Below are 13,288 nucleotides of genomic sequence, written 5' to 3' on the forward strand. Positions count from 1 at the left end.
TTTTCGGCACTGCCACGCGCTCAAAGGGATCGCACTCCAGAAAAGCCAAACTTCCGGATTCTGGCATGCATGTGCACTTGGCAATCAGCTGGCTGGCATGCATGCGCACACCGGTTTTCAGCACTGCCACACACATGAAGGACAGCTGATCATCGTGTGCGCATGCACACCAGAAACCCAAAAGACAAACAGGCAAGCTCATGTGTGCCGAGCGACATGGTTTCATGTGCCACTTTGGGCACGCCTACCATAGATTCGCCATCACGGACCTAAAGCATGGATACTGAAAGGTTCGTATTGGGGAAAAGACAGGAAAAACTTATTCCACACTAGATCAAAACAAATGGAGTTGTTTGACCCAAATTCTGGGCTAAGGTTGAGACGAAGGCTGCATGAGCAGATATGTCCTTAAAGAACAGTGATTGAGCCATCTTTGAGCCAAGGCTCAGGGAAGGAACTGTGAGTACACACATACACAGAGAAAGAGAGAGAGAGAGAGAGAGAGCAAAAACGCTTCAAAATATTAAGAATGTAAATTTAAGTTAAATGAAAATATAATTAGAAACTCAGTTGAGTAAAGTTACTAAAGTCTCAGTATAGCTTTTTCCTTGGAATAACCAATAATATTCATCAATGACTATTTTAATCACATTTTGATTGTTCACTATTATATTCCATTGCTTATCTTCTCTTTATTATAATTTTTAAGGTACCTGGAGACATCTGAAGAAACATGCACATAGATTCACATTTAGATGCAAAAACGCTTCTGTTTATTTGAATGCAGAGTTAGAGAAATAATCAAGGAGAACAAATGTTCGTCAGGTGGTTCTTATATCAAAGTATATTCCAAAGTGTTCCGGGTTATATAACCACCATAATGTCATCCAGTGGCTTTCTGGAGAAGTTCGGCACAGTGGCGTCTTTACTGGGGTATCCAACCGGCAGCAGCAAAAGCAACTTTTCATTTGGTGGGCGCTCAAGCAAAACTCTTAACCGTGGGCCACAGTTCAGTGGAGTAGTAGTAACTGTCACCAGGCCCACATTCTAAAAGCAAAAAGAGAACAAAATATGAAAACTTTGTATAAGAATAGCATTCTTTATCCACTTTGTTCTTTGCCCTATAAATCTTTGAAGAACCTACATGCTTCAAGTTTTCGCTGTAATATTTCATTCTGGAATACCTTGTCCCTCAGCCCAAGAGACCCTTTCCCTGTTTAAGATGAATGTCAAACTGAAACAATTCTTTAAGGATTTTGCAGAAAGAACCAGCTTTAGTTATTTGTTATACATGTTTAATGTTTGTATGTTCTTATTATATAGCAAATCACTTATGAGTAGGTGGCATACAAAGAATTGTACAAATGGTTAGATAGATTCATAGATAATATGAATATAGGTAAGTATATGCTTATCTAAGGTAAGTATAAGCTTGAACATGCATAATCTCTTCAGAAAGTATAAGTACTGCAATTATATACGTGTCAATATTGATATATTTTCATAACTGTAAAGTATAAATTTATGATGCAATACCAGTATTTTCTGTTCAGGTTAATACAAAATTACCTGCTCTTCAGTCAAATAGAATTCATAAGGTATTCATCACATTATGTCCATACATATTTATTCAGGCATTTTAATAATGCATACATGTCAATTTGTAATATATATTGCAACATATGCTATATTTAATTCCAAAGGGATTCAGCCTATTGCTAAAACCCAGAAGCAAATTATTATAGTGTGGCTTTCTGATTAAATGGATTGTAGTCTATAAAACGTATGCATAAAAGATGATATGAAATATTTAATTGTTTTACTATATACATAAGTCTTGTTATTTGTTTCTCCTTTTAGCTAGCGGCAAAAACTCAGCAACTTTTACCATATATTTTCTAATGTGAAGCTATCGTTCAAAAACTACAAATTTTTCTTTTCTTTGAGGACACATGGGAAAGCTACTGAAGAGCTGAATTTTGCAATAGAACTGGATAGAGCAATAGAGTTCAAAGTGGCCTTTTATTGAGTTTAACCTTCACGCAGTGCAATTAGCTAAAAAAAAATCTGTCTTTGCCTGGCTTCCATCTGAACACGTCTAGGAAAGGGAAGCCAAGAAGTTTCAATGTTAACCTATTACGGCTTGGATTCCTCCCCCTCAAAATTTAATTGGAATCTACCTTCTTATTATGGTACTTAAATTCTTTGTTTTGTGCCTGAATTTTACAATGATGGAAAATGAGTCCTTGCTCCTGGCCTTCTTCCTTGAAACATACTTGATATGTTAGATCTTAAATAAATTAGATCTTAGTCATGTTAGATGTTACAATTCTCTAACATATCAATTTTATTCTGAATTCTGAATTTTATTTCTGGGGCATTAGCTATTGCACTGCACTCAGTTTTAGATAATCTACAAATTTGATAGGTATTCTTCGCATTTCTTCATTTAAACCATTAGTAAAAATATTAAAGACTACAGAATTTGGGGTTGAACTTTATGGCAATCATTTATTTTTAAATTTAATAAAGAACTATTAACAGTAGTTTTTGAGTATGATTTTCAAACCAGCTATATATCCACTTAATTGTTTTATCATAAAGTCTTTTCTTAATAATTTACTTACACTTAACTGTTAATCAGAATGTCCTGGAGTAATTCATCAAATGCTTTGGTCAAATCAAGATATATTATAAATATAGTATTCCACAATCTACTAAAAACTACACAATCAAAAAAATTAGGCAACATTAGTCTAGCAAGAGTTGGTTTTTTTTACAAATCTATGTTGGCTTTTGACAATTATTGAAGTGTTTCAATATATTAATCTCTTTATGAACTACTCTAATATGAATAAACAGGATTTTAAATTTATCTCAGCTATGATGGTCATTAAATCATTTTCAGTACTCTTCATATAAATCCATAAATCAGTCTGTGTGTCTTAAATTAGGGATAACTCCCAAATATGCCTTACACGAACTAGTAGCCCAGTCTACTGAAACAAAAGGGCCCAAGTTTGCTATTTGCAGTGCTCAAGCTGAAATATATATAATATAAATTAAGTGTTCAGAATAAATGTATTGCTTAACGCATTGTAAGCCACCCTGAGTCTCCAGAGAAGGGCGGCATATAAATCAAATTTTTTTAAAAAAGTGCTTATATTATATTACGTTGGCAGATTGTGATGGAATTTTAGTATGTTAACTTTGCTCTAAACTTGCTCAACAGATTTAAATGAAAATCCTCAATCTCCCAAGATTACAACTGTCTGTATATTCTGTCAAATATTGTGTGCAGCAGGTTTTTCTAAAAAAAAAACAAAAAAAAACAATGGTTGTGCCTAATCCTCCATATTGATTATATTTCTTTGTGCTCTTGCTCTTACCCAAATTGCAAGCATACCTCTAAGGCAGCGAGAAGGATGCCACATGCAATAGAAACACTGATCTCATTGTAGTAGTGAGTTTTCTTTTTCCCATCTGGAAGAATTCCATACACCTGCTTGAAAATGAGAATCAAGTACGGAGCGCTATCCAAATATTCTTTGATCCAGTTTGTCCTAAGAAAGAGTCATTTTTAAACAGCTGTTTAGTATTAAATATTTGCACTGTTATAAAATGCAAATGTATTATACAATAAAAGTCTGGCTGAAAGCCTTCCAGAAAACCTTTTAAAAGCTGCCAGACATAGCACCTACTATTTTTCTACGTGAAAGAAAACCCCTTGCATTGTGTTCAGCACCTTGGCTGGGACAACACATCTTTCACTTGTACTGTTTCAAATCACAGCTGCAATAAATTGGTTGCCAGGTGAGAAATGAAGTGGAATTTGGTATGTTTAAGAATATATATATATATTGGAAAGAGATATATTTAAAAACATAAACAGGCTGAAATGTATTTTCAAACCTGATAAAAAATATAAATAATGGGGACATGATACAATTTTAGAAATTTGCTAACCATAATTTCAGGATTAAAATAAAAACATTTATTTCATGATTAATTAGATTGTATATAATCAAATAATTGTATGAAAGGATGCATATAACAAAAGATCATCTTTAGGAATATGTACTAAGGAAAAAAATGACACTAATAAGCTAGATTTTAATTGATCCTTATATCCATAATCTAAGGAACATAATGATCATTCCCTCCAAGTTCCAGCAATCATCCTATTGATACCTTATCCGTTTTACATCATTAACCCATCTGACTCCCATCCTTTTCATGTAGTTGATTTCTTCCTCTTCTTCAATGATTTCCCGGATTTTATGCTTTACTTCTTTATCGCTGACAACCACAAAGGTCCAAGGTTCAGTATGTGCCCCACTAGGAGATGTTCCTTTAATTGAACAAAAAGGAAATATTTGGTTTAAAGAATAGAGCTATCCGATGATCCTCTAATAAAAGATAAAATAGACTTCACAACTTTAAGCCTCAACACTTTTGGAACTGGGATACAACTATGTGCTAAGATTACAGCATTCAGTCAGATAATTGGCTAGATTAACTTCAATTGATTAAAACTTTTGATCGTGTCAATGTGTTGCCCCAAAGCTAATTTTAATAAAATAATGGATCATGATCTTCCGAAAGGCATTTTGAAGAGAAAGCTTTGGGAAGGTGGGCACCTCCTGTGACTCATAGAGGTAATAGAAGGGATAACTTTGACTTCCAAACTATTATCTTATTCATATGTTTAACACTGCTGTTTATTTTCTAGTTCATCTTATATGAGCTCCCTATAGTTACTGCACCTTAGAGATGCACTTCCTGAGGCTACATGCTTTATACCAAAAACAACTTACACAAGTACAGAGTGACAGGCAAGCATTGTATTTATCTTAATTCAACTTGGTAGACTTCCTTCTTAGCTTTACCATATGGACACATGCTTTTTTCTTATGTTAAATGGGCAGTATGGGAATTATTGAGGTAATTGAAAAGAGTGTCTGTCTGTCTATCATCATTATCTATCTATCCATCTATCATCCATCATGTTGGGAGAGGGATTTTGAAAGTTATTGAAACTAACACTGAATTATTATAGGAAGATAATATGGAGAAGATAATATGATAAGATGGGTTCACATAGAGCACCATTTTCTTACTAATGTTGTTTACTCCTATAAAGGTATCATACAATATCCCTTTAAGTAGATTGATATTTTCGAAGTGAAAGATAACAGGATGCTAGAGTAGTTACTCTAGATTTTAATCATTTCAAAGAAATCCATTTACAAAGAGTACTACCTGCAGTTTTAATCACGTTGTCAATTACTTCTCTTGGAACTGGCTCATCACTGATGAATCTAACAGATCGTCTCTTTTTGAGAAGCTCATAAAAATCCTTTGATCTTTTGACCATGTTTTCTTCAGAGTAGCGTTCAGTTGAAAAAGGGATGTGAGCTAATTCATTCCATTCATCATCATCTTCAGAAGAAAGTGGAGGAAATAATACAAAAATAAACATAAAACAGGATAAAGGATTTCAATTATTTTTTCTGGGAAATAAAAAGTCTAATCTTTGGCGCTACTAACTATTGCATCTAATTGTATATCAACAAAGAATTTTGGAGGAAACAAGTCATATTTATAGAAGACTATCAGAAGTAATATTTTTTCATACTTGTTGAGTCTTGGGAGTGGAATATATTCTGTATGCAGAAAAAGGCAAGTTCAGTTTCTGGGATCTCCATATAGAGCTAGGAAACAACAACAATTTTAGCTAAAATCTTGTAAAACCATTGCCTTAAAATGAGTGTAGACCAGGAATGGTCTATGGAAAGTGTTACAGTGTAGTTCATTTGTGCTTGCTTAAACATGGGTTTGTAGGAGCTAGACATTAAAAACCTAGAGAACAGGTCTTTTTTCCCTGCTATAGACAGTATTTGACTGATCAATCTCTGGGCACCAACTTTATCTGGGAGCAGAAATGTAAGTAGACACTGCATCTGTGTCCTGAGGCAAACATTTTAATGGGATTTAAAGGTGATGGAGCTCCAATGCTAAGCCTCCCTGGCTGGAATGGGACTTTTCAGCTCCTTGGCCACGCCTGCTTCTCTGCCAGGGTTTATCTTCCAGGGATTTAACTCGGCTGACACACCCCCATTCATTCTCCCTGGCCATTGGGCCATGGCCCCTCCGTCCAACACGCTTCAATGCAGCCCATTCGCCGAAGCAGGGTTGGTCCTGGGCTTTTCACCACCAGGGACAGTTAGCCGCCAACCAATCAGCTAGCTGCTAATGCTGGCAAGCAGAAGCTACGGTGCGATTGATCGCACTGGTGGTGGGGTTTGGGGAGGTGCTTCAGCCAAACAGCTTTAGGGAAGCCAAACCCTTGTTAGGAGAAGGAAGGGAAAGGGGTGGAAGCTCCCCTGTACCTGATCGTGCCTCCCTGATAATGAATGGGATGGGAAGAGCAGTAGTGGTGGTGGTGGTAAGTAAGCCGGCTTCATCCAAAGGGAAGGGGGAGAGAGAGAGAGAGAAAGAAAGAGAGAGAAGGAAGAAAGAAAAGAGAGAAACCCTGGTGGAGAAGCAGTAGTGGCCAAGAGTAGGAACTGAAAAGTCCTAGATCAGTGATAGCTAACCTTTTTGCCGTGGTGTGCCAAAAGTGTGAGGAGCATGGGGGGGGGGTCACGTGCAGGCGTTCCCACACCCATAATTCAATGCTCCCCACCCCACCGCACATGCGCACATGACACACACGCACCCTGCACTCTCCCCGCTTTTGGCACACGGTGGGACCGGAAGGCCCATTTTTCACCCTCCCCCGGCTCCAGAGGCTTTCTAGGAACCTAGGGAGGGCGAAAACGGCCTTCCCCAACCCTCCGGAGGCCGGAAACAGCCTGTTTCCTGACTTCCTATGGGCCCGGAGGGCCCGAAAATCAGATGGCTGGCACGTACATACGCACTGGAGCTCAGCTAGGGCAATGCTCGCATGCCCACCGATATGGTTCCACGTGCCACCTGTGGCACGCGTGCCATAGGTTCACCATCACGGTCCTAGACCCTCCCTGGCTATGGTTATTGAGGTTGTAGTAAAGGAGAGGTGACACACAAGTGCTTCTTCCCTGCAGCAGCACTGACCCTGTGTCTCATGAGAAAAGGATGAAGGAATCTAATAGCAAGTGCTGAGAAAGACCCCGAGAGCCATATTTCCATCCTGTAATCCAGGCCTTTTTCAACCACTTCCAGGCAATCCAAATGAGTAGAGGAGGAAGAAGAGAATGGAGGAAGTGTCACTGCTGCTGCTGACTGAAGCAACAGCTAATTTAGAAATGGGATGATTATGCTAATATCACTTTGATACCAAATCAAATGGTTCCTGTTTGCCTAAGCTTTGAAATGTTTTCAACCCAGTTTGCCTTGATTTGTTGTTCAGTATAGCTGGTTTGCTGATGAATAGTTGCTTTATGCTCTGATTGCTGTAATTTTACTTTTGCATCATTTAAAAAATCTATGTACGCCACTATTTTGTTGCAGATGAAACTGCAGTTTGCAATGTTTTAAAAGTGCATAAGAAAATAAAAGATGTTAGCAGCTGCAGAATGATTTCTCCCTTTACATTCTAAACTGTGCAGAAAAACACATTTTTTTTCTAAAAAGTGTAAGAATGTATTATTGTAGCTACATTTTTCATGTCTTTCATGTATAAAGAGGCAGAAAGAACTACTTCCCATTTCTTTAATTTCAAAACAAAAGAATCAGTGGAGGAGAGCTACTAATGATAGAATGTTCCTCATGCTGTTTGTTTAGTTTCTAAGAAGGGCTTCTTACTTTGCCATTAAATTTGTCCAAAGAGTTTTTATCTTTATTTTTATTTCTCATAAACATATTTAAATGTACAATCTTTTATCCATCATTTTCATCCATCAAATTGAAAAGGGAAACAACAAAAGAGAGGAGTAGAGAGGGAGGGAGAAGAGAGGAAAGGAGAGGGAGAGATAGAAGAGAGGGAAAAGGAGAGGAAGAAAAGGGAGGAGAAAGAGGAGTAGGAGAGAGGGTTAGAAAGGAAGGAAGAAGAGAGGAGTGGGGGAAAGGAAGGGGAAGTAGGAAAGAGAAGGAGAGGAAGAACAAAGAAAGTAGGAAGAGATGGAGGATGGAACAGAAGGGGAGGAGAAGAGGAAAGGTTGTGGTAAAATAAAGGAGGGTAAATGGTAAAATAGCAGCCCTGAACAACTAAAAATGAAAGTTAAAAGATAAGATGAATGGAGAATGAGGGATAAAAGGCCATTTAATTTGTTATATACCAAATCATCAATGTTCATAAACCATTAATAAAATATCTTTCTTATCAAAATATAAAGGAGGGTGAAATGATCCATGGGTTGGTTGGTTGGTTGGTTGGTTGGTTGGTTGGTTGGTTGGTTGGTTGGTTTGTTTATTTATTTATTTATTTATTTATTTATTTATTTATTTATTTATTTATTTATTTATTTATTTATTTATTTATTTATTTATTTATTTATTTATTTATCAAATTTCTATACCACCCTACTCCCGAAGGACTCAGGGCGGTGAACAGCCAAGATAAAATACAGATAATACAAATATTAAAAATCCCTTAAAATTATTAAATATTTTGGCTGAAACACTGATTAAAACACCCAATTTATAAAATCAAACAAAGGGTTAAACAAAGGAGAACAAAACGGACCCCTAGCAGCAAAATTCATGATCCTAAAACACTGGATTCTTGAAGACAGTGCTCAATGTTGTTTTCTTTGGATGCTGACAGGACTTTTAAAAGTGCTCTAACTTTTCTCATTCTGCCATCATACGCAACTAAGTGACTCTTCTGAATGCACCCAAGCAGTTGCTTAAAAGCAATGAACCGCTGGCTTTGATCAACCTGGCTGAGCATGACTAAGGCTGATCACAGAATGCAAGTATGACGTTTTCATCTCACCAATCAAAACACTATGTCCTATGACTTCAATCCATTCTCTCGTTTCTTCATTGCAAAGGTTTCTATTACCACCCTCACAACCCGAACCAGGAAAATAAGTGAGAAAGAGAAGAAAACTTGAAAGTCAAAGTTCCCTCTTCCAGATTTTTTTCTAACAGCAGTTTTGGCATATGAATTTACATACTCCTACTATTCTTAAATGTAATACATATTTGGCCCAGTGCCTATGCAACGAATATAAGGATATTCCATGGAAGACCAACTCCTGTTCTGCCCCAGCTACGGACCCCAAAGAACGCAGCACACACAAAGTCCATTCAAACCTTAGTTTACTAAATAAACCAGTTTTTTACAACAACGGCTGTTAATTAACTGCATTAACAGCCGCCAAGAATTCAAAGAATAATACTGAAAGCTTACTGTGGTTGGAAGAATGCCCAGAAGCAATTGGCAGGAAGCTGATAAGATAAGCAAGACAAGACACGAAGGTATGTGAACGAAGTTGTTCCCTGCAAATCGCTTCAGTTGGCGTTCCTCCTTAAATAGGCTAAGGGAATAGCCAATTAGCCCCAAGCCTTACTCTCGAGGAGACCTCCTCCTGAGGAGCCACTCCTGCCTTTTGGCAGCTCTGCGCGCCCATGCATCGAGAAGAGGCTCCTCCTCTTCGTCCTCTTCACTTAAGGGAGCTTCTGGAGGATCTGAAGGCCCTGGCTGAATCCCCACCTCTGGCACCACATCTTCTCCAGCCTCCTCATTGTCCGACTTGAGTGCCAGCTGCACAGGCTGCTGGCGCAGCACCACACCAGCCTCCTCGCTGTCTGAATCAGCTACTAGCTGCACAGGCCACATATGGGACACAACAACTCCTGAAAGACTTGAAATTAGACAACTTAGAACTTCACTGTCTTCAGTCCAACCTAAATGTAGTACATAAAATTATCTGCTACAACGTCCTACCTGTCAATGAATACTTCAACTTCAACCACAACAATACACGAGCGGACAATGGATACAAACTTATGATAAACTGCTCCAAACTTGATTGCAGAAAATACGACTTCAGTAACAGAGTTGTCAATGCCTGGAATGCTACCTGACTCTGTGGTTTCTTCCCCAAACCCCCAAAACTTTAACCTTAGACTGTCTACTGTCGACCACATCCCATTCCTAAGAGGTCTTTAAGGGGCGTGCATAAGCGCACCAATGTGCCTACTGTCCCTGTCCTAATATTCCCTTTTATTTGTATCCATTTCATGTATTCATAATCATGTTTATACTTATAACTGTTATCTAATACATGCTTGACAAAAATAAATAAAATAAAAAAAACATTAGAAGAACATTAGTTGATGGGTACATTCAGTTAAAGAGCAGAGAAAGTGCAGGCCAAAGCAAGAGCCAGTCAATGGACACCTTTCCCCTCTCAGGCAAATCTTTTATAAGAGGAAGGAGTAGTATTGGCATTTTGCTTTCTACTCCAAGGCTACTCCGAGGCTAGTTTGCAAAGCTTATAGGGCTGCCTTCCACCCAACACACAGCTGGCAGTGTTAGGATTGGTCCTGTGGGCAAGAGAATCCAGAATCCTCACTCTGGAAAGGCATCCAGCCTTGAGCACATAACCACATTGGCTTGACATTTCTTTCATTTTCTCTCCCACGTTTGGGCTTTGGGCTTTTTAGTAAATTAAACCAGAAAAGACATGGCATGCATAAAAGCTGCATCTAGTTATTTGCACACCGTGGAAAAGCTCCTCACTTGTGATTAAGCACATTCCATTGCCGCCCATCTAGGAACACATTGTATTGAACTTTCAGGGACAGACATCTCAATAAACATGTAGAGTTAAAGTGCTTTTGTCAATAATGTGCACACTGTTGCTGCTTTCTTTCCCCATAACTCAGATCAGCTTCACGGCTCTTTATATCAATTACAATTATTAATCTACATAACCAAAAAGAAGGGCCTCAGGCTATGTTAGCCTTGCAAGGTAATTCAGAAGAGAAGCAAAGCCAAGAGTAACAGCTCTATTTTTATTTTAAGGGGTTCACCTCCACCCTCCTGTTCAATCATATCTGATTCTTGCAGACTGCCTGGACATGTCCCTGCAGTTTTCTTGGCAAGGTTTTTCAGAAATAGTTTGCCATTGCCTCCTTCCTTGGGCTGACAGAAAGTGTCTGGCCTAAGGTCATCCAGTTGAGTTCATGCCCAAGAATTCACAGTCTTCTAGTTCCTAATCTGATGCCTTAACCACTACACCAAACTGGCTCTCACTATAAGGTCATATTAACAGAAAATTCATTTCATTATTTTCCCCAAAACTAGGGAGGGTCCCTTCTGAGACATGTTCACCACCTCTCCTCCTTCAGTCTTAAATTTTATTTATTAAATCATTATCTAGGCTGCAGTTCTTCCTCCTGCCTCCCAAGGTCATTCCCACATATCATTTCTTGCTAAGAGGCTGCTATTGCCACTTTTGTCTCCTCTTTGAGCCCATCAAAAACACTAGGCACCATACCAGCACTATTTCATTTCTTTAACCACTCCAGATCTTCAGCTGCATAGGAATTAAGATTAACACCAAAACACTAATAGTGTAAAAACATTAATGTAAAGCAGCTTTTCCCAAACTGTTTTTCTCCAGATGTGTTGAACTTCAAATCCTCCCCCCCCTCCAATTCTCAGCCAGGAATAGTTCTTCATACCTTCTTCCTCTGCATGTAAATCAGTTCCATCTTTTAAGTCTTCTTCTCCCCATGGGCCAGGCCCTGCCTTTTTGCTGGTTGTGCTCAGCTCTGTCTTAGGAGTCTTCTTGCTGCTTCTGAATATTATCCCTATCAAGACACAGATTAGTGCTACCACAGCTGGAGTTAATAAAGAAAACGTCATAATCAATGAATATCAAATGTGGTATCACAAGTCCCCGTGCAGCACAATGCTTCTTGTTAAGAACGAAATTGAAAACAAATAGCACACAAGGATTAGAACCACCCCCTTAGAGGGTTTTGCCCTCTTGGCTTCCTGAAGCTGGAATTTTCTGAAATTGCTCTTCAACCTTTAATAAGGCCTGGCTTCTTTCCCAGAATGAAGCCTGTTTGTTTTATGCCTGAGTTGAAATCCTATTGCAAAATCTGACCCCAAGTTACATTAAATTGAACGACACCAATTTAATTGCTACTATGTTCTTGGAAAATCATGAGACAGTATATATAGAGCTTGAACAACTCTGAAGGTTGAGCAAAAAAGTCCAATGAAAGCAGCGGTGGGTTTCACATTATGTTACTACCAGTTCTCTGCGTGCTCACACACTCGCTTCATGCATGCGTGTGCCCGGTCTGCATGTGCGCCTGCCTTCCACGCATATGCCTGGCCTTCTATGCATGCGCTTTGCTCACCCATGTGTCTTCCGTGCATGCACCAGGCCTCAAAAATATGCCTAAATAGAATGGCATAGAGCAGGGACGGGTGGACAGGTGGGCGGGCCTACCCACGATTTCCGCTACCGGTTCGGGTGAACTGGTCCAAACCAGTTCACCTGAATACCACCTCTGAATGAAAGATACTCAAAACTGGACTAGGAATAACTCAAGGGTTCCCTTCTATATATTTTACTAATTTATTTATTTGTTAAATTTATTGACTTACCTCAGGATATCTCTGACCTATTTTAGATCTATTTTAGATCTAAACCTTTTGTCATCATACCTTCCTTTAGTATAATCTTAAAGAACACATCAAAATGAGCACAAATGAAGAGTGAAAAGAATACAATGAAACTTTGGGAAAACACAGATTTATTGTAGCAATATAATACTAAAAAGCTTCTTCATACTTTTTCTGGTCTCTGATTGCACCTCCCCAAGAGAGGTACCCCTCACAGTTCAGGAAGCTCTATTTTAGACTGTAAATCACCGAGCAGGTCATCTGGTGTCCCTAGCCATCCAAATTGCATAGTACCTAAAGCTGGAGAAATTATGTTGCTGTAGGAAGTAGAAGCATTCACTGCCAGGGTAAACTGGCTCAAAATTGGAGGATTTAGAAAACAAATATTCTCACTTATTGCAGAGAATTACTTTGGAGCCTTAGATAATGCCCGTAAATACTTCCAATTTTAAATGGTTAAGTTTTGCAGAGCTAGCAAAGGTCCTTTTTATCTGCATTTCCACAGTGTCCAATATATTGAATAGATATTCCTCGGATTTCATCATTAAAGCTGATGTTTTCTTTCTACTATCAATATTTGGAGCCATTTACAGGGATTGTACTACACATTGGAAGCCCATAAAAGTCTTCACTGAAAGACTTCTGTTCCATAGTTACCTTCACTCTGTCAATAGCAGTCTGGCACTGCTATGAATATGCAAAAACGTA

At 38.5% G+C, this 13,288-nt stretch overlaps 1 protein-coding gene across 2 annotated transcripts; it reads right to left on the reverse strand.

The window, feature by feature from the left end:
- Positions 1-765: 765 nt before the first annotated feature.
- On the reverse strand, positions 766-11,861 carry IYD (iodotyrosine deiodinase). Of its 2 annotated transcripts, none has more exons than XM_070951905.1 (5): positions 11,623-11,861; positions 5,263-5,442; positions 4,192-4,351; positions 3,407-3,563; positions 766-1,047 (listed from the first exon to the last, which is right to left on the reverse strand). In XM_070951905.1, the coding sequence occupies exons 1-5, from the start codon at positions 11,804-11,806 to the stop codon at positions 865-867; spliced, it is 864 nt and encodes a 287-aa protein (XP_070808006.1). In that variant the 5' UTR covers positions 11,807-11,861; the 3' UTR covers positions 766-864. The 2 variants fall into 2 exon arrangements, with proteins under 2 accessions (XP_070808006.1, XP_070808015.1); XM_070951914.1 differs by having other exon boundaries at positions 937-1,047; positions 3,390-3,563.
- Positions 11,862-13,288: the final 1,427 nt, after the last annotated feature.

The sequence above is a fragment of the Pituophis catenifer genome, unplaced genomic scaffold (genome assembly GCF_029215685.1).
Source record: "Pituophis catenifer annectens isolate HBS135680 unplaced genomic scaffold, rPitCat1.0.hap2 SCAF_1, whole genome shotgun sequence".
In the NCBI taxonomy this organism is placed as follows: Eukaryota; Metazoa; Chordata; class Lepidosauria; order Squamata; family Colubridae; genus Pituophis; species Pituophis catenifer.

Coding starts and splice junctions, on each gene's coding strand:
- IYD (XM_070951905.1), bottom strand. CDS start 11,806: ATGACGTTTTCTTTATTAACTCCAGCTGTGGTAGCACTAATCTGTGTC. Junction 3,564..4,191: donor AATGATGTAAAACGGATAAG/GTATCAATAGGA, acceptor ACTCTTTCTTAG/GACAAACTGGATCAAAGAAT. Junction 1,048..3,406: donor TCCTTCTCGCTGCCTTAGAG/GTATGCTTGCAA, acceptor TTTTGCTTTTAG/AATGTGGGCCTGGTGACAGT.